The sequence below is a fragment of the Rousettus aegyptiacus genome, unplaced genomic scaffold, assembly GCF_014176215.1.
Source record: "Rousettus aegyptiacus isolate mRouAeg1 unplaced genomic scaffold, mRouAeg1.p scaffold_m13_p_8, whole genome shotgun sequence".
In the NCBI taxonomy this organism is placed as follows: Eukaryota; Metazoa; Chordata; class Mammalia; order Chiroptera; family Pteropodidae; genus Rousettus; species Rousettus aegyptiacus.
The window spans coordinates 66,306,661-66,333,103 of NW_023416311.1; the positions used below are offsets into that span (position 1 = coordinate 66,306,661).

The window sequence follows — 26,443 nt, forward strand, 5'->3', positions numbered from 1 at the left end:
CTGAGAAGGGTCTAGTATTCAGAACATATCAAGAATACTTACAACTCAACAATAAAAATAACTACCCCATTAAAAAATGGGCAGAGGCTCTGAATAGGCAGTTCTATAAAGAAAATACACAAATGGCCAATAAGCAAATGAAAAGATGACCAGTATCATTAGTCATTAGGAAAACGTAAATCAAAAATCCCAATGGGATACCATTTCACACCCACTAGGATGGCTATGATCAAACACACACACACACACACATACACACACAAGTAGAGAAACTGGAACATTCATACATTGTTTGTGGGAATGTAAAATGGTACAGCCACTTTAGAAAACACTTTAGCAATTCCTCAAAAAGTTATAACATAACCCAGCAATTTCACTCCTAGGTATATCCCCAAGAGAAATCAATACATGTCCACACAAAAACCAGTACACAGCTTTTTCATAGCAACATTATTCAGAATAGCTAAAATGCGAAAACAACCCCAAAGTCCATCGATTGAGAAATGAATAAACAAAAAATGGCCTAACTATACAATGGAATATTATTCAACTATAAAAAAGAACAAAAAACTGATACATGTTACGACAAGGATGAACCTTAAAAACATGCCCAGTGAAAGAAGCAAGATGACATATTGCATGGTTCCATTTACATGAAATGTCCAGAACAGGCAAATCCAGAGATAAAAAATCGATTAGTGGTTGACAGGGGATAAGGGGGAGATGAAGGAATGGGGAAGGGGCCACTATTGGGTATAAGGTTTCTTTTCGGGGTGATAAAAATGTACTGGAATTAGATAGTGGTGATGGTTTCACAACTTTGTGAATATACTAAAAACCACTGAGCCATACACTTTAAAAGAGTGAATTTTATGATACGATTTTATCTCAATTAAAGACAAAAAGGAAGCATAACTAGCAGCACAACTAAGGAAAGTAGCAAGTGTTCTTTTTTCACTCGACATTTTCTGTAAACTTACTATGTTCCAGACCTATGCTGGTAGTTAGGAATCCAAGATGAATAAAACAAAGTCATTAATTACACTCTCTTTAGGGTCATTCTCCTTAGCCTATAAACCATATTTCTCAAGAGTGAAGCAGCTTTGAAAATGCAAAAACAGCAAATATAAGCCACAGACAATCCAAGAGAATGTAGATATTTATATTATAAACTCTTCTATATTACCTTAGAATTTTTTTGGTTTCATTAAATATGGGGAAGGGGAAAGAGATATGCTTCTAATATTGGTGTTAAGTAACTCGTTGTTCCCCAATGCTGATATGTCACTTTGAAAAAACTATTATTTAAATTTCTTCACTTCATTTATTTGAAACAATGTTTTTGAAAAGTCTTGATCGTATTACTTTGAATGTTATTACTTTCCCAGTGATTCCTGGATTCTCTATTTTTGACATTCAAAAACTTCATGACAAACACAAATATCTCCCAAAAGAAAATGCTTTTTAACACTTTCTCACAATATCCATATGAAATCTTGTTTTTCTGTAATAGAAATAAGTAACAACATAGTTCTCTAAACTAAGAAATCAAATGTTTTGGGCTCTAATCCCAGATTTTTGTGAATCACAGAATATCTGATTTCCTGATATGAAAGTTATACTTCCACAAAAGAACAGCTAACAAAAATCAAGAACTCAAATTTAGACAGAAAACTGTGTGGAACAGTACTCTAAACACTGCAAAAAAAGGCATGTTCTACTCAATTCAAAGCATTAGGGTTTTTTTGATACTTACAATACATAAACTAAAATCTACATTATTATTACCTTATCTTTGGCCTCAGGCAGTGTGATCTCTCTAGGTTCTAAAATTGGTAGTTCTCGAAAAGGTGGAACACATCTGACTATATCTGGTACATAGTGTGTATGAAACAATGGCGGCATTGAGTATCTTCTTTCACCTGATAAAGGCACTATGTGGTTAACTATAGTTGGCTCTTGGTGGGGTGAATGGAAGCGCTGCCGTTTTCCATCAAGAGGAAGGTTTTTTTCATCGCTCAATCTCCTGAAAACAAGCAATATACCTTAGTGATTAAAGACACATAATTTTCTGGTAACAAATAGAAAATAATGAAAAAATATATAAATAATAGATGACAACACTGACTCAGTAAAGCCATATTATTAGCTCTATGCAAATCCTAAAATATGTATTTTCAGCGCAAAAGATGTCTTAGAAAAACATCTTAAGAAAAATGAGTAGTAATAATAACTACTAAAAATATCTATATATATACATTAGGGTTAGTCTCCAGCATTTGAACTACCCTAATATAACATCTCAGGAGTGAAAACTTTGTACAAAAATTTCTATTTATAAAACCACTAACAATTTAAGATCCAAACTCCAACATAAGGAGGATAAGATTAAACTGAGTGCTACACATATATTTTAAAAAGGCTCTTTGAGTCCACCTATGATCTGGCTCATTAATAGGAAAGACCAAATTAAGAGATAGCTACATTTTAAAAAGCTATAAAGATATTGAACAAGAAATTTGAAAATGAACCATATTCCAGATAACAGTATTGTATTACTGTTAAATTTCCTGGACACAATCAATGTATTTTGGTTATAAAGGACAATATCCTTGTGCTGAAGAGGTATGCACTTATGTACTTTGCAGTAAAGAGAAATGACGTCAACTTACTTTCATATGGTTCAGAAAAAAATGTAGGGTTGGGAGAGAAAGAGACAGGAAAAAAACCAATGTAGCAAACTTTAATTGAGGAATCTAAGCAAATGGAATATAGGTGTTCACTTAATAGTGAACTATTAAGTGAATACAGGTGTTCACTTAATAGTGAACAGGTGTGCTATTTAAATTTCTCTGGAGGCTTAAAATTTTCAAAATAAAAAGGGAAGGGGAAAATAATTAAAAAGTAATTACTTATTGGGAAAAAAATTTACTTCATTGATATATTAAGTTGTTCATGTAGGTAATACTTTATGCCGTAGAAAATGGTCCAATTCCTTTTAAGCTCTAAAATTCTACTGGTCATAGAAACCTGAAGGTTTTTAATTATAATATTCCTTTGGAAATATTATGCCAACTTTGGGGTTATGCCAACTTCTCTCTCCTTGACAGACCCAAGAATAACTGGAACTCTTACTCACAGATAAGTGAATAGTGTTAAAAACATTAAGAGCATATTTAATATTTTTTAAACATAAAAGTAATTTAGAGCATTATATGCTGTATATCTTCTACCGAGAACGCCAATTTTAGTTTTTAAAATATGTGTAACTACAAACTTAATGGAATATAGTTTCATTCCTGATTCAAAAATTGGCTATCAAGGGAATTCAAAAAAATAAAAATCGAAATAAAATCAGTATCTTTAGCATCATCATATAGATGACAATGACAACTTTGATGAGCAACTGGCAATGTTTCTAAGCATGGGATCTAGACCGTAACCACCTGAGTTTATATCCCAGCTATGCAACTTCTACCTAAATAATTAATTGCTTATCCTCTGTGTGCTTCAGCTTTCTCTTCAACCGAAGAGGGATAACAGTACCCACCTCATAAAGATTAGTGAAACTTAATCAAATCATTTGTAATGTTCTTAGAATAATGCCTTCTATGTAGGGAGGGACCAATAAGTCTTAGTTAATATTATTTTTACTTGAACAAAAAAAGCTATAAAATGTTCACATAGGCTTTAAATAGCAACATCTTTCAATTACTGCCAAATCTTTTTTTAATAATCACCTCTAAAGTCCTATTATAATTACTTTGTGATACATCAATTTCGTTTAATCAAATTGGTTAAAATTAATTGGCTCCTGACTCCTTTATGTCATATAGGAATTTTCATTGTAATAATATTTATCATGAAATTTCACCTATTTGAGATTTAGATAAATCAAATAGTAGTAAACTTTCCTAGAAAGGTGTTATGGGCTGAAACGTGTCCCCTCAAAATTCTTATGTTTAAGCCCTAAACCCTAGGATCTCTATATGTGACTGAATTTGGACATAGGGACTTTAAAAAAGTAAGTTATAATGAGGTCATTAGGGTGGGCCCTAATCCAATATGATTGGTGTCCTTTAAAGAAGTTAAAACACAGAAGACAGCCAGAGAGAGGGATGACCATATGAGGACACAGAAGGTGGCCATCTACAAGCTAAACAGAGAGGCCTCAGAATAAACCAAAACTGACATCATCTTGATCTTGTACTTCTAGCCTCCAGAATTGTGAGAAAATACATTTTTGTTGTTTAAGCCACCAGTCTGTCGTACTTCTTTATGGAAACCCTAGCAAATACAGGAAGCCATCTGATTTAGTTAAAAATCTCAATTAAAAGTAGCTTTCTGAAGAAATATAGCTTCATTACCTCTAAAACTCGTAATGACATGGATAAATCAACAAAGTGTCCCTAAAATTCTTTAAATACTATATAGAAATTTTAAAATTCTGTAACAAAGATAGATAAATATATAGATAGAGACAGAATAAAATTCTGTAACAGAATTAATCATACAGGTCCCCCCCAAAAAAACAAAATTTAAGGAACAGTGTCCGTACTATTTTAATACAAGATATGTTGTTATAGAGTTCTAAGACATGCAAAATTTTTGTTTTAATAATTAAGTGAGAAATACTTACTTCCTTCCTCGAAATAATGGGGAAGTTGAGGTCTGTATTGGACTGACATTTCCATATGTCAACTGCTGTAATGACACGGCTCTCGACAAGCTACCAAAAATAAAGAAACAATGTTTATTAACATTGTTTTCCTTAAAAAAAAAAAATTCAGAAAAACAAAATATTTTACTGATCAAAAGAAAACAAGACATAATGACATTTTCTCTATATTCAAATGTTTCACATAAAAAGGGTTGTGTAAAGTAGAAAACTAAGTTTACAAATGAGTTGGTCCAAAATATCACCATACTTACTCTGCATTCTGAAAGCTGAATTGTGCATCTATAAGCTGCTGGTGTGAATAAAGAGTTGGTGACAGTGCAAAGAAGTTATGTTGTTGATGGTTTGGAGTGAAAGGCGGGCGACCCAAAATTGAGTTTGGGAACATGCTCTTGTTCACTAAAAGTGAACATGTATTCTTCCACCTAGAATAGTTTTAAAAAACAAATTATTATAGTTTAAAGATAATGAACCCTTTTGGTAACTAGTATATCTCCTATTTAAAACAATTAGTTACCAAGCTATAAATTTCATTTGCAAAGTTATTTTTAAAAGTTTAAAAAAATCTCTTAGGTCATACTATTGTAAGAAAAAACTTACTAATAATGAATTTTAAATATAAATTAACAATAGTATCATTGTTGTAGTATTATAATAACCATAGTATTATTAAAACATATGTAAGTTTCTAATTTTCTGATGAATTTACCCTAATAAATTTACCCTATTATCAATAAACCTTTTAGAAATTAAGTTATCACCACATACTCTAATTAAAAAGAAACTACCCAAAACATTGAATGAAACTCTACAGATTCTTACATTTATTCCCAATTTAATTTATTTAAAGATATGAACCATCAAATGACAACCTGATTCCTATGACTTAGATATTATAGATCTGATCGAACAAGAGAAGGAATCTGTATTGCCTAATAACTATTTCTAAAATTGTGAAAGTCTCCTCAAAAGTCTAAATAACTAATATAAAGGACTTCCAATAAAAGAGGGCTTGTTCCACTAGAATGGGGAAAACTTGTATATGAAGTAATCAGAACCACTCACTACTTCTTTTGCAATAACTGATCCCAAAAAGCTATAAATTTACAAAGAATAGGGCAAGGTAACAAACTGAAAACAAGTATTTAGTAAAGTCTACAAAGTGAAAATAGAGTCCCAAGCACATCTTCCCAAAGCATGCAATTAGAAAATTCATCTATGGAAGAACTGAGAAAGAAACTATATAATATAGTATCCACATAACCTAAATAACATAACGGTTTTCCACCAAGGAACAGTTAAGTCTGCTAACAAGTACAATGAAGCCTATTAGTGAATCACCTACCCATGCACACAGAGCTTGCAATTAGAATTCTAATAGCTCTCACTTAAAATAGACATCATAGATCACCAGAAGAAGAAAAAAAGAGCTGAGAATAAACAGAACAATGCCAAGAACAAATGAAAACTGGGAAGGAAGGAAGGAAGGAAGGAAGGAAGGAAGGAAGGAAGGAGGGAGGGAGGGAGGGAGGGAGGGAGGGAGGGAAGGAAGGAAGGAAGGAAGGAAGGAAAAGGGAAGGAAGGAAAAAAGGGAAGGAAGGAAAGGAGGGAGGGAGGGAAAGAGAAAGAAAAGATGAATTCCATAACTAATGAGAAAAACTGCTTAGATAAAAAAAAAAAGAATATGTTATTTAAAAAACAGAAAGGGCTCTTGGAAATCACAAAATTGAAAGCAGAACTACCCAGCAGAAAGTCAATAGCACTGAGAAAATCTCTTAGAAAGAACAAAAGGGAAAAATAAAAATAGGTCGAGGGCAGAAGGGAAACAGGACAATATAGGAGAAAAAAATATAAGAAAATCAAACTATGTTGTCCAACATCTAACATAATAGAAACTCCAAGAACAGAAAATAATAAAGTACAAATAAATAAAACAAGAAAATTTCCAGGGTTGAAGAACACCAATTCTTAGATTTAAAGGACCCAATGAGTACAAAGCAGTTTAAAAAAAAAATACATATCAAGATATATTATGGCAAAATTTCAGAATATCAGGAAAAAGCTTATAAAATATTAGAGGAAGAAAATGTTAAAAACAAAGGGCTAGTAATCAAAATGACTTTGAACTTCTCAAAAGCAACAGTGGAAACCACAAGACAGTGAAGATAATGCCTTCAAGTCTCTGAAGGTAATGCTCTTGAGGTATGATTTTATACCTAGCTATACCATCAATGCAAGGGAGGATAAAAACATTTTTAGACATGTATAAAAAAAGGGGAAAAAAACCTAGGACCTAGGAAAAGGAAGATCTGACACAGAGCACAAAATTCCCCAGGATGATGTTAAAAGAAGCTAAAATTAGACCAGGAGGATATAGAACTTCAGGAAGATATCCATTCGGAAAAAAACATTAATCTGTAGATTACCTGATGTATTTGACCATAGAGAACAGTTCTGCTTAAGAGCAGAAATAATTACAGGAACAGAAAACATCAAGCTAAAAATAAAAGGAGGCAGAGTGGAGTGGCGCAGCAAGATGGTGGACAAAGAGAAAAAGGAGAGTATCTTGGACCTGTCAAAGTACATTGACAAGATGATCCGGGCGAAGTTTCAGGGAAGCCGCGTAGCCAGTGTAATCCTGTAAGGGTCTGACCCACTCCTCAAACTCATGCTTGATAGCACCATTGAATACATGAGAGACTGGGACAACCAGAGGACACCCTCCAGCTGGGCCTGGTGGTGTGCAGGGGCACCTCCGTGGTGCTCATCTACCCGATGGCATAGAGGCCATCCTCAACCCCTTTATCCAGCAGCAGGAGGAGGCCTAGCAGGCAGGGACGGCGAAGATGGCTGCCCTCGGACTTGCAGCTGCCCCTGGAGGAACAGGACTTTCTTTTTTTTTGTATAGGTTACATTTCTGTTATCTTAATAAAACCGCAAACCTCAAAAAATAATAATAATAAAATAAAATGAAATACTAAACTACAGAAAAAAACTCAAAAGGTCATATAAAAAAAGAAAATACAATGTTACCTACTTGGTTCTTACAATAACGAACATTGAAAATACTAATTTAAATAAACTGTAATATATATAACTTACTAAATACTGTACTTAAAGATTACATATATTCATATATTATTATAGTATATTTATTTACACATTTACATACATCACAACTTTTTGATGAGAGAGTACATAAGGATGCTAAAATCCCCGTTTTCAGTAGATGTCAGTTCAAATGAGCTATAAAAGTTTTAGTTTTGTTTTTTGGGATTTTTTTTTAGAACAGAAGAAAATAACACTTAAGTAGCTTAAAAAAATGGTATTTGCCTCTGGGTATTGAGACCAGATGGTTGGAAAAACTGGAGCAGAGACAACGGGAGAGAAAGAGAGAAAGCTCTGGAAAGAAATAAATCCCTATACAAACTTTGTTCTTTTTCAATTCTATAAGATCAAAATTCCCTACACAGACCACAGATAGTGAGATTCACCAGTGCAAGGTTCATAACAGATTTCTGGGCAAGAGTGTCAGGCCACAATTAGATTTATCCCAAGTGACTGAGTCTCTAATTTGGACCAAAGAGAGGTGTTATCATCAAAAACCAAAGGTTTGTCAACTTTCTTCAGCAGGCCTGTATCTCATTATAGATTTTCTTTAAAGAAATACTATCATATCTACTAAACTATATTCTTGATTTTCACTGCTCAGAGGAAATGGAAAATGTTCTGAACCAATAGTATTCCAGAGAATCCTTTATTAAAAGTATACTCAATAATCACAGAATACCAGATTGACAACTAACCAATGCCTGGTTCTACCCTTTGCCAGAATTCACATTCTTTCTTGGTCATCTTTACTCTGGTTCCTTGACCCAAACCCCATAAAAAGAAATCCTATTTCATATGATTCCTGAGAAAATGATATTAAATACAATTCATTATTATAATGAATTCTGCTTGATATTTCATTTTGTTGGAATATAGATATACAGATCTGATCCAATAAGAAACAGAATTTGTATTCAGAAAAAAATTGGAATTAACATGTTCTATTTTCAGATTCATTTAAATCAGTTCACAGTTAAAATTCTAAACCTTGTTTATACATATAAATAGTATGTCTGTGTTTTTCTTCTGGACCCAAAAAAATCCTATACACATGCATTCATAATTGAAGACCCAAAATGACATAATAGCCCATACCTCACCTTACTCCTATCCTGTTACATGGTCAGATCCAAACTAAGAAAAAATCGAAAGATGTCTTGTAGCCCAGTACTCTACAAAGCTAATGACCAAATTATCCAAGGCTGAAAAGCTTAGGATTCCATAGCCAAAAGTTTACGTACTTTAGAGCAGATACCAACTTCAACTAATCTCAAATTCCCAGCTAAGCATCAAAGCTCTTTTTGGAGTCCCTCCAAAGCAAAATGTCTGTCAGGTGGTCTTCAATATGAATCTTGGCCTTCAAGTCTGGATCTTATCAGGCCAGCCCTCAAAGTAAGGAGGATCATTCCTAGGGAATTTAACCAATGGCATTCAATGCTCCCCAACATAGGTATCCTGTATGACCATCCACAGATAAGGAAGTACACCAAAAACCCATGAATTTCAATTCCTCTTTCTTATACTTTTTATAGTACTCTGATTTTGATGAGAACAAAAATGTCATCAAAATAATAATCTATTATAAACAATGTAAGAAGTCATTTTTAAAATAGTTTCAGCAAAACTATTACCACAACGGAATTACGGAGATCTCCACAAAATTTTAAATCTTTTTCTTCATATTCTGAAAGGCCTCTTCACCAAGCAAAGAATGATCTATATAAAACACTACGTCACATTAATTGTGGTAACAGGTATAAGAAATTTTATGATAAATAAAATCCAGATATCGGTGATATCATATTTTTCTTAGTTTGATAATTATCAGTTTTTCAATCTGTACCTGACTACATAACAGAATTATCTAGGTAAATTCTGAACTGTTTTAAAACCATTGCATTGGTTCTAACCTTAAGGAGAGAATCTTAAGGACTGCTTCTTGACTAAGGTTGATCCAGGAGGAAACTATATAGGCTTACTTGTGAATAAACATACATGAGACAAGCTGTGATAGATTAATTTATAAAGTAATTCCTAGTGATATAGTATTTGGTCCTATAACTTACAACCTGGAATTTCTGTCCTAAACTTTATCTCTCCTCCAAGGAATTAGAGAACACTCAAAGTTACATAATTCCTTCATCAGGATTCCCTGGAAAGCAGAATCTACCCAGCATAAAACAAGAACTGTAGAGTCTAAATCAAGTTACCTGTCCACTTTGTCCAAATGACTCAGACCCCCTAAACTCACTTCTTTTCTCCACAATGAAGAAAGTCCAATTCCTAAATCCTACTCACACACTGTCAAAACCACCGGCAGGTTTTGAAAAGGGCATTCCTTTTTATTAAGAATTAGATTCCATTCAAGTGTTAAAAAATAATCTAGTCATGTGGTTTGAAATGGACATTTCTTAAATGACTGACAAATGGCCGGTTTCAATGAGGCCTGTTACACAATATTTCCAGATCAGACACAATTGCGGCTGTCACACCAACGAAGTAATGTTACTATTAATCAGTACATATTAAGAGCCTTTTGGCTGTTAATCAGTACATGGTACAGCCGTGTAGTAATAACCATAAAATATGATGGCATTTACAAAAATAATACGTTACCTATAATACAAACACATAGTGTTCAGTTAAGGTTTCTTTCCTCACAAAATCATATACTACACAACTGTAACGAGCTGCCAATTTAGCTATAATTTTACAATTTCTCTTTGCATCAATTTTGTTCACCCTATTGGTATACGCAATCTAAATAAATGACTGTTAGTTTAAACAAAAAAGTTGAGCGAGCTCAAACAAGACAGATTACTTGTTTAATCCAGAAGTTGTGAGACACATTACGGCCCTGGAATAAAGATGAAGAAGCCATCTACTACGACTGAACGGGGTAAAAAGTATACAACAACCCGAGTCCAACTTGTGCACTTTCCTGTAAAGTGAAGAACGGAGGCAATGCCATGCCCATTTAATTAAAAGTCCAGATACTTACCTTAGTTCTTCACCACCCTTTGAAACACCATGCAGGAGTTCCAGGACAACCTTCCCCTTCTGGTCCTAGATTGAGGAAGGGGCACGAGGAACAGAAACGAGTGGAAAAAGTAATTGGTCCTAAGAGTCTTCAAAAAGTACGGCAGCCTGGGGGCCGCCCAAAAGTCTGAGATATCTAAAAGATATTGCCGGAACCTCCCACGCAAAACAAACAGTACAGTTTCAAAAAAGTTCCCCGCGCCCCGCCCCCGACCTGGGCCTACAGGGTGCGTCCTGCTCCGAAATCCCCTCCCAGGTGTCCTTGGGGAAGGGCCAAAGAGGGCCTACCGGCACTGCCCACCCAGGAGCTCCAAGGCCGGGCAGCGACGGCCCGTGCGCTCGGTCGTCGCTTCCGCCCGAGCCAAAGAAGGTAGTGGCCCGCGAAATGACTAGGCCCAGCTCCGGATCCGAATTGCGACCTAAACTCTGGGCTTGCCGGCCGGGGAGGACCGACACACAAAAAAGGCAGGGCCAGAAAGGGCGTGCGAGGTTGGGGGCGGTGGCAAGAGGCGGAACACCAAAAATTCACTGAAAACGCGGCGTAGAAAGCCCTGTCAGAAACTCCCGGAAGACCGACGTGACCCCGGATGGAAACAGCACGGGAGAAGCCACACTTCCGGCACCACCCTCGCCCCGCCTGCGAGCGCTGTGCGCCAATGCGCAGGCGCACGACTTCTGGGCTCGGGCGAGGATGGAGGTGGACGCTCAGAGGTCGTGAGCGCCGAGTGAGGAAAGGGCTAGGACTACCCTGCGACTAGGAAAACTAGGCATTCGGCTGTGGGCCGCCCGCAGAAGGCTGTCCTGACCCTCTGCCCAAGCTCAAGCGCAGCAGTTCTTGCTCTGATAACACTATTTGTTGATACGCCGTGTCTCAGCCTGTTGACTCCCCCCGCAGAGAAGCTTTTCCTGATCCAGCTTTCCCTCTCTCTTCTGCCAATCGGTATTAAGCTTTGTTATTTTTCCCCTCCAGGGAGCTGAGATCTGCTTGGGCGTGATAATCCCTTATTTATCACTAAAGCCTGAACTCAGCGCCTTACCCATAGAAAGAGCTAACATTCCTCAATTCAACAAATATTTACTATTTCTTTTTGAGTGAGGATTAATGATTGTGAAGATATGAAAGCCGTTGAATTTATTGATGTGTAAATCTGTTAACAATGTTCCTTTATTGTCCTTTTCATATCTAAGAATCTCTCCACTCTCCTGAAATTGGTTATTTGTGTCATTTTTCTTTTTTCCTCATCAATCTGGGGAGAGGCATAACAACTTTACTGATCTCAAATCTCAAAACCAGCTATTGTTTTAATAGATTTTCTCTATTTTTGCGCTCTATTTAATTGATTTGTGCCCTTATGTTTATTTCCTTCTACCTTTAAATTTTTTTTTGATTTTTTAAAATTAATTTTATAGTTTTTTAACTTGAAAACTGAAGTTTTTTATTTGTAATGTTTCTTCTTTTGTAATATAGGCATTTGGTAGGATGTGTCCCCCAAAGTACTGCTTTAACTGCATCCCACACATTTTGATATATTTTCATTTTTCCCCATTTCAAAATACTAATTTTTCTGTAGATTTTTTTATTTGACCCCTGAACTATTTGTGTGTTATGTAGTCTCCAAATATTGAGGAATTTTCCAGATATCTTGTTGATTTGTAATTTCATTCCATTATGACCAGATAACATACTTTGTATAATTTAAATAATATTAAATTTATCGAGACTTGTTTTGTGGCCCACAGTATAATCTGTCTTGGTAAATGTTCATTGTGCATTAACCTGAATGTGCAGTTGTTGGGTGAAATGTCCTAAAAATGTCAGTCATATCAAGTTAGCTGATGTTACAAATCTTCTAAATCCTGGGGGATTTGGAACATACTGCTTTTCTGTCAACTTATTCTATTAATTATTAAGAGAGGAATATTGAAAACTGACTATAATTATGAATTACCTAGTTCTCCTTGCTGTGTTTATCAGTTTCTGCATCATGAATTTTGAAGCTCTGCTATTAGCTGCATAAACATTTAGAATTCTATCATTTAGATGAACTTATTCTTAATGGAATTGATTATGAAAATTATTTTATCATCATGAAATCATCCACTTTATAAATGACTCTCTTTTCCTGATAATATTCTTTGTTCTAAAGTGTAGTTTATCTAATGATAATACAACCATTCCAGCTTCCCAGAAAATGGAAGAAGAGAAACTACTACTCCCCAATTCATTCTGTAAGACCAGCATTATTCTGATATCCAAACGCAAGATGTTACAAGAAGACTACAGACCAATAATCTTATAAATACAGGTGCAAAAATTTTTAACAAAATTCTATTTTTTGTCCACAATATATTTAAAAAGATAATACATCATGACAAAATACAGGCTTATCCCAGGAATGCCAGGTTGAATTAAATTGGAAAATCAAACAATATAGTTCACAATATTAACAAGTCAAAGAGAGAAAAACTACATCAATGGATGCAGCAAATGCATTGGACAAAATCTAACATCCAACCTAGGAATACAGAGAAACTTCCTCAATTTGTTAGCATCTATAATAAACAACGGACCTAATGGTAAAGAACTGAATGCTTTCACCTTAAGAACAGGAACAAGGCAAGGATTTCTGCACTCATTACTTCAACATCGTTCTGCAATCCTAGCCTGTGCAATAGACAAGAAAAAGGACTAAAAAGCATCCAAACTGAAAAAGAAAGAAAACTGGCTTTGTTTGCAGATGACTTGATCTATGGTGCACATCCTATAATATCTACAAAAAGCCACTGGAACTAATAAACAAGATCAGTGGTAGTACAGTATTAAACCAACAGATCGAAGTCAATTATATTTGTATTAACAATCTGAAATTAAAATTAAAGATACCATTTAAAATGCCATCAAAAATATGAAATACTTAAAGACAAGTTTGCTAAAAGATATACAAGTCGTACACAGAAAATATAAAATATGATGAGTGAAATTTAAGAAGACACAAACTGAAAGATATACTATGTTCATGAGTCAGAAGACTCAATACTATAAAACTGTCAATTCTTCCTCACATTGGTGTATAGATTTGATACAATCCCAATCAAAATCCCAGCAGGCTTTCTTTAATAATTGACAAAATGACTAAAGTTTTTTTGGAAATGCAAAAGACCTATACTAACCAAAACAACTTTGAAATAGAAGAATAAAGATGGAGAATTTACACTACACTACCTGATCTCACTATTTATTATAAATCTACATTAACATATACATAGTATGGAATTGATGTAGAGAGAAAAATAGATAGATGAAACTGAAGAGAGAATTCCAAAAAAGTTCCATATATCTTTGTGGTCAACTGATCTTCAACAAAGCACAAAGGCAATTCAATGGAGAAAAATATTTTTTAGTTAATAATGCTGGAACATTTGGCTATCCATAGGTAAAAATAAAGAAAATTTCATATGAAAACACAAAATGGATCATGGCTCTAAATCTAAAATTTTAAACTTCTGGGGGGAAAAAAAACGAAAAAAATGTGTGTGACCTTAGGCTAGGCAAAAACTTCTTGGGTATGATACCTAAAGAACTACCTTTAAAAGAAAAAAAGTGATAAATCAAACTTGATCAAAATGTAAAACTTCTCTTCAAAAGACACTTAAGGGACTGAAAAGACTAGTCAAAAATTGAAGAAGATATTTCCAATCACATTTCTAATAAAGAGCTTGTCTCCAGAATATTATTTTTAAAAACTCTCATACCTCAAAAAGAAAATAAGCAATCCATTAAAATTTGAAATGACATCAAGAAGCTGTATGAATGGCAAATAAGCACATGAGAGGATACTTGATGTTATCAGTGATTAGGGAAATAGAAATTAAAACCACGATGAAATACACCTACCTACGTATTTAATGATAAAATTAAAAAGACTGGCCATTCAAGTGTTGTTGAGAATGTGGAGTAACTAGGACTCTCCTATACCACTAATGGGAGTATAAAATGGTACAACTTCTTTGGAAAATGCTTTGACAGTTTCTTAAAAGTTAAACATATATTTGTATGTGACCCAGACATTCCACTCCTAGATATTTATCCAAAAGAAATGAAGTGTATGTCCACATAAAAACATGCACACAAATGTTCATTGTAACTGTGTCCACAATAGTCAAAAACTGGAAACAAATGTTCATCAACAAGTGAATGAATGAACAATTCATATGTTTATACAATGGGATACTACTCAGAATAAAAAGAAATTAACTGTTGATATATATGCAACATAAATGAATCTCAAAATAATTATGAGTGACAAATCGGACAAAAATAGTACGTACTATATGTTCCCATTTATATAAAATTCCAGAAAGTGCACTAATCTTTAGTGAGAAGGAAGTTACTGGTAACCTGGATAATGGAAGACTGATGTGGAGGGCTGAGAAGGGCAGAAGAGAGAGATTACAGGAAATACAAGGAAACTTTGGGGAATAATACTCATGTTTATTATTTTGATTGCTGTGATAGTGTCCTGTGTATATACATATGTAAAAACATGTGCAACTTGTGTTAATTATACCTCAAAACTTATAAAAAAAATTTTAATCTATTGGTGCATGTTTCACTTTTAATGAATCCTTTAAACTGTACATGATTTTAACATCCTAAAGTAGTCAATTGGAAATACCAGTTCACTGAGTTATGCAGATCTAAATGTTGACATATTTGATCCTGCACTATGAAAAAAATCACATGTGTTGGCAGAGGGAATGCAGTTAACATTATTAATATGATGGCTAGGTGAAGGGCCAGGGGCAGGAGAAAGCAATTGGGGGGATTGTTTTATGAACTAGATAGATGTCTAACCAATGTACTATATACTTGAAACTAATTTAAATAAATAAATTTTTTTAAAAATCACATGTGTTAATATCACTTCCAGTCTCTTCAGAAGAATCTTTTAAGTATTTGGAAGCTGTCAAGATCACAGTGATGATGCAACTTTTATAAAATTCTTATTTTGTCTTGAAAACTCAATTATATCAATGACAGTAAATACTATCAGTTGTCTTCCCTGAATTGGTAGTTATACTTCATTGATTTTTGAGAAAATATTTGCCAAATACCCAAGTCTAAACAACCAGTAGTTAGTAAATATTTTAATAAAAATGGTGTTCCATGATAAAAGCAGCTATTCAGTTTGCAACTCTAACAATACCACAAGTGTTTTTCCTTGATACAATTATAGTTCTTTGGTATGCCACAGAAGTGCCTTATGAATACTTCCTATTTTTTTATACAGAATATTTTAAAATACATGAATTTAAGGGTCAATATTTCATAGCATTAAAATTTTGTACTGCTTCATTAAGAACATCGTTAAGTAAAATTGTCTTTTTTTTTTTTTTAACTGCAAGAGAATGGCAGTGAAGGATATAAGGACTTTCTATTTGTGCCAGTAGTCTTCGACTGGAGGCAATTTTGCCCCCAGGGAACATTTAGCAATATCTGGATTCATTTTTGGTTGTCACAATATGGTAGGGGGCATGGTTGCTACTGGTATCAAATGAGTACAATCAGAGGATGCTGCTAAACATAACAATGCACAGGACAGCCCCCACAAAAAGCATTATTCAGCCAGTATTCCACTATATGGATATATCACATTTTGTTTAGCTATTCATCAAGTGGTGGACACTTGGGCTGTTTCTACTTTTTGGCTATTATGAATAATACTGCTGTGAACATTCATTTATAAGCTTCTGCTTAAATATATGTCTTTAGTTCTCTTGTGTATATACCTGGAAGTGAAATTGCTGGGTTGTGTGGTAACCCCATGCTTAATTTTTTAAGGAACTGCCAGCTCTTTTCCAAAGTGGCTACACCGTTTACACTTCCACCGGTGGTAGATGTGTTCTATTGTCTCCACATACTTAACAATACTTGTTATTGTCTGTCTTTTATATTATAACCATCTTAGTGAGTGTAAAGTGGTATCTTGTTGTCTACAATGATTTACTTTAGAACCATCAAAGCAAAGTTAAAACAATGAAAAAGGTAAATAAATTTTTAGCGTTATTATGAAAATAATTTTGACCTCGTGACTCCTGAAAATGTCTGCGGACCACATTTTGAAAATGGCTGGAGCAGCAGGGTGGAATACCTAACAAGAATTGATAGTAAAGAGATTTATTGGGAATTTACTATGTGCCAAGGATCTTGCCAGGCACTTTACGTAAATTATCTCTTATAATCTGATTAACAGTCCTCTAAGATTGCTTTTATTATCCTCACAATACAGGTAAGAAAACTGAGTCTCAGTAAAGTCAAGCAATTTGCTCAATGTCCCACAAATAATTCCAAAGACAAGCTTTGATTCTCTATAGCTTGAGACCAGCATTCTATTTCTCCTCCCCTAGCTTAGTGTAGGTCCTCCCTACACTCAACTCCCAGCTTTAGGGCAGAGTCAGGAAGGAAGGGCAGCAGTAAGAACTTGGTAATGTCCCTTACAAAAACTACTTGATAATGTAGTTTTTGTGATTATTAATTTTGTATTTGGCATCTGATTGGTGTCTTCTGTGATGTGGAGTCATTTACAACTTCTAGGTTCCTTCATTCTTGCTTTATTAACTTACATCCCCATTCTCTCCCTAACACTTTCTGCTATATCTGATGAAATTTTTACTTTCTGGAAAGGAGATGGGGGCAAGGAGACAGGTCATTTAAAGAGAAAATGACAATCATCAGTCTACATGGCCCTCGGCGCAAAAGAGATTCTTCAGAATCAACCACTGAAGAAACAGAAAAGAATTTACAATCAGGTGCTGGGAACTCTACTCTTTTTGTTCATAAGTGTACTTTATATATTCAAGAATCCATCTCCAAGGTTTCACTACTTTTGACTGAGCTTTGATATATATATTAAAAATAAAGATGCAACCTCTCCCTAGGACAAATAAAGTAAAATAAAGATGCTCTAGAGAAACTAACATTAAGCTGAAATCTGCAATATATACTGCTGTGCAGGACTGCAGCAGTTTATTTTGGATGTGGTAATGTATGGAATAGAACAGAGTGGATAAAAAACAATGACTACTATTGTATTTTGTACCTATTATATGCCGTCTCATCTGGTGCATCCTGTGCATCTTGGAGATGCAGAGGTAAACCAGATTGACCCATTCCCTACCCTAGCTTACAGTTCAGAGAGAATAACCTTTACAAATTTAGAAAACAAAAATTTAATGGCGATAACCAAAAAAAGGAAAATACATGTTTCTATAAGAGCAAATAAATAGGAGATCTAACCTATTATGGAGGGTGTGATGGCTGTGGATATGTGCTGCCTGAATCTCCTGGGGGTATGAGGGGGCATAGTTGACTGACAACCCCAGCTGCTACCTTTCCCGATCTTTTATCACATTTGGAGCTTAGGCCATACTTCTGAATTGCAATGGGCCCATGACTCAGCACAGCAGGACATAGGACTTCTCTAATGGGCAAATCTGACTTGGGAGCTCACCATTGGTCTAGCCAAAACTCTCTTAGAACAGTACTTCAGTCTTTTCCTATCAAATTTTCCTTTCTTGCTCCAGACTTCCATTGGAGCATGACACTTTCCTAGTTACTCTTGCTTCCTCCCCTTTATCTTCCACAGGAATCTCCTCTAATAAACCTCTTGCATGTCTAATCCTATCTTAGCATTCACTTCCTAGAGGACTTGAGCTAACATAGACACCTTCCCTGAGAAAGTGTCATTTAAGCTGAGACCTAAGGGAGTAGAGTTAGATGAAAATTTGAAGGAAGAAGAATAGTCCTAAGGAGCTTGGCGCAGTGCCTGGCACATGGTTAGTTCTCAATAAATATTGCTTAACTTAATGAAATGCAAAGTGCTTTATACATGGCACGCAATTTTTCTTCATAAACAATTTTACAAACGGAGTCCTATTATCCCTGTTTTATAAATTACAAAACTGAAGATCAGAGCTGTAAAAGTAGCTTGTCCAAGTTCAGGCAGTAGTTGAAAAGCACAGCTAGGATACAAACTGAGATTTGTTTGTTTCCAAGCTTGTTATTTTTAACTGTTTAACTACCAAATTATATTGGCTCCCTTCAGAGGAATTGAAAACAGGCTTTGAAAAATATATATATATATTTTAATATATATATTTTTAAATTCATAATCCATCTAAAGGCTACTGCTGCTTCTAAAAACAGGGCATAGACATCCTGAACTACCCGTGTGATAAGTAAGAAAGTCATGAGGTAACTGGATAGGATTTCATTAATGGAGTCTATGCTGTAAGTAGGGTTCTATAGTTAGAGAAACAGAAGGTTGAGATAAATTCTGGGAAGTTACTCTTCTTTAAGTAATACCATATGGAGATACACAGATGTCTTTCTGATTAGAAAGAAGTGACTGAAGCCAGAGGTATAGGATAGAGTTAGATGATTATTATAGTATTAGATAGAACTCTTCAAACTTACCAACTTATCCTTTTCATGTCGTAAGTACACTTTCAAAGGTCATATTTCTGTATGCAATTTGAGAACATGTACCGCCTAATGAGTTGAACAATGTTCTTCGGAATTCAAAATACACTACTTCATAATTCTATCTCTAATAAGTTTGTTGTACAACAATCTCAAGAAATGATCATAGAAATGAGAACTAAAATGAAGTTTAGCAATTGTCCCTGCTCCTCATTTTACATGTAAGAAAATAATAGATGTATTAAAGATTGAAAAGGGAATAAATTAGTATGTACTAAGTCATTTGAAGTAGGTGAAAATTTAATTTGAACTTAGATGTGGCCTGAGAATAGACAATCAAAGGAGGCAATTGCAAATTCTACACAAATACACAGTGAATGTTGTTCTTTATTCATTGACCTGGATGGCATCCTTACAAAAATTTCAAGTCAAAATTACTGCCCTTGATTACCATGCCTTCAGAAATTACTATAATAAAATACAAATGTGAATAGCAGTTTAGTCAGAATGATAAAATGGCCGATTTCGTTGGGAGGGAGTTAATGGAATTTGTTATTTTCTATGATTATAAAAGCAATGAAAGCTTATTGGAGAAATTTTGGAAACTACAGAAATGTGTTAAGAAAATAAAAAAATTAAAATTTATAGGGTTCAATATAACTAAAGTCTGTGATCCTGAAAATTGCCTTTCAAAAGGTTAATTTTATAGAGACAAAAACAATGAAAATACTTGCTAATTAGCATTTCAATTTTTGTCATCGTGAATGTTTAACAAATATGATACAATATGGCCCAGATTAATATCACAGTTTGGCTTTTATTACTTTGAAAACTAAAGATGTACAACGTGAGATAATATTCTAAGAGATTCAAAATAAAAGATAAATTTGGTGAATAGAAGAGTAATGTACAAGGTAATGTGGGTGTAAAAAATCTTTCTTGGTGGTCTGTTCCAAATAACTGGATAGAATAACTCCAATTAAATGAGTCAATTAGACAAAAACAAACAAAAAACTTTTTTTCATTGACCCAGTAGTCACTTTTCAAATAGCATTTGATTTTTCTAAGCTGAATTCTGAAATTATATGACTATGTAGACTTTTCAAAGTTATGTAAAGATTACAAATTCTAGAGAAATGTTAAAGAATAAAATCAATATCACGTCCACTTCTTTACAGAGTTCATCAGTAAGGCTTTGTTTCACATTTACTCTCCTTGATCTTATTTCTTTTCTTCCTGGGAAGGTTTTTACTTACTAATGCATTTGTTCATTCATTTAAGCAGTCATTCAGTCAATCAACAAATGTTTGTTAAGCACCCATTATTTGCCAGATTCTTTTCTAGGCAAATTACCCCAGCAAGAATGTCACTATTCGGGAGGTGGAGGGTGATAGTAATGAAAACCTGAATAGAAGAGGCAACTAATTAGAGAAAGGAACCCGAAGTTCAAAACTAAGCAAGCTGTATGTGAACAAGATTAAATCTCAAAAGAGCTAGAAATAGGGGTTCAGTCTACGGCTATACCACCCTGAACATGCCGATCGTTTCTGATCTCAAAAGCTAAACAGGGTCAGGTTTGGTTAGTACTTGAATGGGAGACCACCTAGGAATACCAGGTGCTGTAGGCTTAAAAAATAAAATAAAATAAATAAAAATAAAAATAAATAATAATAAAGCTCTCCTCAGAAAGAAAAGTGAAAAAAAGGGCTAGAATGAAAAGTGAACTGATTGTACAGAAAAGTAATTCTGGTAAGTATCAGAAGGTAATGCTTCAGTTTCTAAATTTTTCTGTTTGTATTCTGCTTAGCTTAATAACATACTCCCTTCTCTCACAATTTCTTCTTAGTAAATTCCACTCAGAGAATAATTTTCAGGGTAATGTTAACCAGATGGCTTTTTCTAATCTTCCCCAGGAAAAAAAAAATGCAAAGTAGGATTGGAAAGTAACACTGCCACCCACAAGTAAGTACTTTGGGGGAAAAAAAAAAAAAGACTTAAATTCCAATCATCTGGGGAGATGTCCAAGCTGCCAGAAACCTAAGAATAAGGCTTTGGAGTGGGGCTTCTGGTTTACAGAATATAGAAATGTGATTAAAATAAGAAAAGAAATATAACTTCAAAGTCTTGGCATCCTTCAAAAACAAAAAGTCTATTTGCCAATGTATTTTGTCTCTATATTCGTTATATCTTTCCAGTCATATGAAATCCTTGGCCGAGTTACTTTAACATGTCTGCATTTCAGTTTCTTTACCTGCATGGAGGTATTATAATAGCATCTACCTCTTTGTTGCGAAAAATTAAATTCTTGGTCTTTATTAAGATTGTTAAACTTCAACCTAGATACCTGTCCATTTTTTCTTTTTCTGAGTATTATTATGTTTAACCTTAACTGCTACTAATAACCAGGACTCCTTGCCTTCCACTACCACCTACCCCCAATGAAGTTACCAGAACCTTTGTTTTTAGGTTAAATTGAGAATATGCATAATCATGAGTAAGATGTAGTCTCTGATTCACCCTGCAATAGTACCTGACCACCTCATTACATAAGGATAGAACTCCAAATTGAACTTCTACATTAATAATAATAAAGTAGGTCTATAAGAAATATTTACTGAATTGAATTTTTAAATTTTAGCTTTAGCGTCCCCAAATTCAGCAGAGAGCTCCAAATTCTAAACATAACAGTTATATACCTTGATATTAAAATCATGCTTATGTATTTTAGAGACCAGCTTCTTTTGGGTATTGCAACATTGAAGTCACATGAGCCTGATCCCCTCACAACAACTTTACATTTTGGGAAAGTGGATAGAACCGAGAGAAAGGAGATAGAAGGGATCCTGAATACATCAAATTGTGCCAGTGTACTACTCAGATGGCACCACTCTGATGATATTATTCCTCAAATCAATCTGAATATCATCCAACTCTTTATTCAACTTCTGGAAAGTAGGTTTATTTAAAATGATATCTAAAAGTTTAAGCAGTGATGCAAAGAGGTGACGAAAAGATACCTTTGAGCTGAGGTTAGAGTTAAACTCAGAAATGAAAAATACAAAGATAAAACCACAAAGATGTGTTCAACCAGCTGTAGAATGACATCACTGGCAAAAAATTTAAATATACTCAATGCCAGCTATTGATAAAGATGTGAAAAAATGAGAAACAAATACTTCTGGTATTGAAACATAGCAGAGATATATACCTTGATATTAAAATTTTACTTACAAATTTTGTTTAAAACCACTTTGTAAAATTTTGAATAAAGTTGAATATTTATCTTATATTCCAGCAATTCTGCTCCTAAGCATATACCCTAAAGAAATTCTTTCCCAGGAAATATGCATGTACAATTATGTTAAGACCAACATTGTTTCAAATAGCAAAAATCTAGTAGCTCAAATATCCATGGACGAGCAACTGAATAATCGAATTGTAGTTTATTCATAAATGAATTATAATACAGCAGCGAACAAATACTTGTATCAACATGATGAACTTTATAAACCTATATGTTGAGGAACAATATAAAAAAAGAAAGTTGTAGGAGAAAACTACATAATTCCATCTCTGTAAAGTTTTAGAACATGCAAACCTAACAATTTATTATTTAGGGATACATTCATATGCAATAAAACTATAAAGAAAAGCAAGTGAATAAATTTAAAAATCAGGGTAGCAGATGCCCATGGGAACTGGGAGGAAAGAAGAGGGATGAGATAGTGAAGGGACAAAAAGTAAAACATAGAGGGATAATAGTCTATTTCTTAAACTGGGTGGTGGGCACCTAGATATTCACTTATTACTGTTGTTTATGTTATGACTGGTGATAAAATAAAATGTTTAAAACTCAGAAATTATACAGCATAAGCATATTGAAAGTTTTACAAACATCCAAAATCCAGTCAAAGAATCTGAACATAATCTCAGTGAGATTTTATAGGATTGAAGTATTATGAATATAATCAATTGTTCGGTTGACCCTTGGTCTAGAATGATTTGTAATTCTTCTGTGATAAGAACTTGAATCTTGTATACATATATTCCAGTTTTACAGAATTTCTGGATACAGAATGAGCCTACCTGACTGCTTGGAATACACCTAAAAATTTTACTTTATTGTTCTCTTCTTATCTTTATCTACGTGGGGACACTTCTGAATTAAATTTTTTTAATTATTATTTCTTTGTGGAAATAATCTCCACAGGAGAGCCAATTTTTGGTACTGGTATTGGAATTGTAGAAAAAGAAGTTTTGGATAAAACTAAAAGTTTTATCCAAAAAAAAAATATATATATATGTATGTATGTATGTATATGTGTGTACGTATGTATATGTGTGTATACACACACATATAGTATTGTGAAATTTGCAGATTTGTGAAGGTACCAAGATAAGTACTGCAAGAATCAAGAGTGAACGAATTATAGAAAGGAGTTATTGCATGATTATGCTAACAAGTAGAAATTCTCTTGATATACCATCTCACCCTTCCAATATCTCAGCAAGATCCCTATCTCGGAAATGTATGTATTAGGACATTGGACTTAATGGTATTGGCCAAATAATTGTCCTTGCTGTGATTCTATACTTCCTTGGCAACCTGTGGTTATAATTCAACTTCGTATTTTGCTTCTCTGTAAGGAAAATGGACAGACCTATCAGAACTGTGCTAGATATTTTCCATTTACCCTGCATATCCATTCCAACCGCCTACCACCCTGCTTTCTGCCCCAAAAGCTGACCTACATAAACTCATCTCCTGGCTCTCTTGTCTATTGGGTCTTCTATTGTATTGTGCCAATACTGAGCCTCAGGAAAAGATCAGAGGAAGGGAAAAAAGAAAGTTGAGGTTATTTATTCCCCAGGCTCCTCCCTGTGGTGGCATTGTGGGCTGGCTCTATCCATGACCAAAGGTCTCAGATAGCCTTTTTCACATAGCCCTCTCTGCCCCTGGGTTCCAGTAATTGGTCCTTCCCGTCATATCTTCAGGCCATCATCAGGCCACCTAAAAGTCTGACCATGTGACCCTGCTTTTGTTCCCAGAATATCTGGAAGAGCAATCGTATGCTGCCTATCTCCAGGAAAAAAAAAAAAAAAAAAAAAAAAGCCCTCCAATGGGGGCTAGGATCCCTTTTCATTCTGATTTGCTTCTCTCTTTCCTTTTCTTCCCCTCTGCCCTATCCCCAGGATTCTCTCTACTATATGTGGTCAGTGCCCTACGTGGTCAAGTCCATGGAGATTCCTGTCCCTGGCACAGTCCTAGGAGGGCAAATGTGGGACCTCTCAATTCTGCAATTTAATTGATATTGATTTTTTAGAGGTTTTAGAGTAAAAGACCTATAAAACAAACACACAAACACATTTTAAAAATAAGATTTTCCTGCAATTATTATTCTCCTTTCATAGTACAACTTGGGTACATTATTTTCCTAAAAGACCTCTCACTCTGTATGAGAGGGGGTTTAAGAGCTGGAAGGGCAGGAAAGATGAGGAAAGTAGGGACTGGTAGCTGCAGATGTGAGTTACGTCTAGTAAAGAGAAGAAAAAGTAACAGTTTCAGGAAATGGAAACCGCAAACCGAAGGCCTAAGATCTGGGAATCTGAAACATTTGTGGAACTAAAATAAGGCCAGTGTAACAGGGGCTTTGTTAGCAAGAAAAAGAACAGTCTATGAGCTAAGGCTGAGAATTAGAGACAGCAGAGCAGTATGAGTTACATTAAGTACCTTGACCTTTATTCTAAGTAAAGAAGGGGTGAATTTTTAGAAGAAATCTGGTGAAAGACAAATTAAGTAAATATGATAAAAGTTGGGTTGAGAGAGTGAGAAGATGGCCTATGCGATCCATTGTATATCACACTATTTCTTGGCTTTCTTGCACTTAAATTTTTTTAAAATTTAAATTACCTAAGTAATTCATGGCAATAAGCTCAATATAAAAAATTTTAACAATACAAACTGAAAAGTCCCTCCGCTTTATTAACCTTAATAATTGTTGAAATTTTCTTTCATTTAACTGTAATATACTAGGAGTGTTTATGTGTACAAATAACAAGAAAACCTGACTATCGATGACTTAAATTGATTGGAATTTAGTTGATAGGCAGCTGCTAGCATTGGTTCAGTAATTCAGTGATGTAAAAGCTTTCCCTCATGATGGCAAGATGGCTTCCACAGCTGCAGGCATAGTATTTATCATTCACGAAGTAGTGTGTAGTTATATACAATTTATTTCCACCATTTCGTGGAATTACATTATATGAGTATGCTGCAATGTAGCCATTCTCCTGTTAGTGGATATTTGGGAGTTTGTTTTGATTTATTTATATTTTCTGTTTCTACCATTAAAAATGTGCTATTAATTGTCTTGTACAGTCTTTTGGTGAAAAAATTGCCCAAATTTCTCTAGGATATATACCTAGGAATAGAATAACAGAGTAATAAAATTTTCACATTTCAATTTTATTATTCCCTGTATATAAATGGTATCATATAGTATATATTGTTCTGTGTCTTACCTTATTAATCATATAAACTCAAAGATTTTATCTGTTTTTCTCACTACAAGCCATAAATGACCCTCTATGAGCTAGGTAGAAGAGATACCAGATAATTCTGAGGTGGCTTTATCCAATTTCTGTCCAGTAGCCCAATTTCTGTTTCTGCCAAGCGACACCAAACAAGCCAATCAAATTCTCACATTGAGAACTATCAGTTATAGATGAATTTTTTTAAAGGACAGATTAGTTTAGTCCAAGTGATACTGAGCAATTTATGATTTATGATTTTTTGTAATGCTCTAAGTTGCACTAGGTCCCAATGTAGGGAGATTTGGGGCCTGAGCCAACTTCCCTTGTACAAAACCAAAAGAAATGGAAATCTGTGTAACTCTTCCTTATAGGTAACTGACTGGTACACTAATTGGTCATTTCCCCCAACAGTTAAGAATAAACTGTTGTGTATCATTTTCTGAGTTCTGCTTTTCTCTCCAACCAGATGCTAACTTCCTCAAGGGAAATTTCTTGTGAGTTCTATAACCTCTGGCAGAGGGCTGAACATACACATAATAAGAATTCAATAATTATTTGTGAGACTGAATAACTTTTTAAAAAATTGTTAGTAATTCAAC

The 26,443-nt window shown here is 34.4% G+C and overlaps 1 protein-coding gene and 2 pseudogenes across 3 annotated transcripts in view; 2 read left to right on the plus strand and 1 right to left on the minus strand.

The window, feature by feature from the left end:
* Positions 1–11,351, minus strand: part of TENT2 (terminal nucleotidyltransferase 2) — a 47,741-nt gene extending 36,390 nt beyond the window's left edge. For 2 of the 3 annotated variants that reach the window (XR_004952688.1, XM_036226308.1), the window contains exons 1-4: positions 10,791–11,351; positions 4,933–5,103; positions 4,640–4,729; positions 1,789–2,026 (exon numbers count right to left, since the gene is read on the minus strand). Coding sequence is in view for 2 of the 3 variants with exons in the window: in XM_036226308.1 (XP_036082201.1) it covers positions 1,789–2,026; positions 4,640–4,729; positions 4,933–5,066 (462 nt within the window). In the remaining variant the exon portion in view is untranslated. The remainder of the gene's footprint in view (positions 1–1,788; positions 2,027–4,639; positions 4,730–4,932; positions 5,104–10,790) is intronic. The other variant, XM_036226307.1, reaches the window with a different exon arrangement.
* On the plus strand, positions 7,203–7,506 carry LOC107497219 (annotated as a pseudogene).
* A 9,469-nt stretch (positions 11,352–20,820) lies between the features above and the next one.
* LOC118607008 lies at positions 20,821–20,938 on the plus strand (annotated as a pseudogene).
* Positions 20,939–26,443: the final 5,505 nt, after the last annotated feature.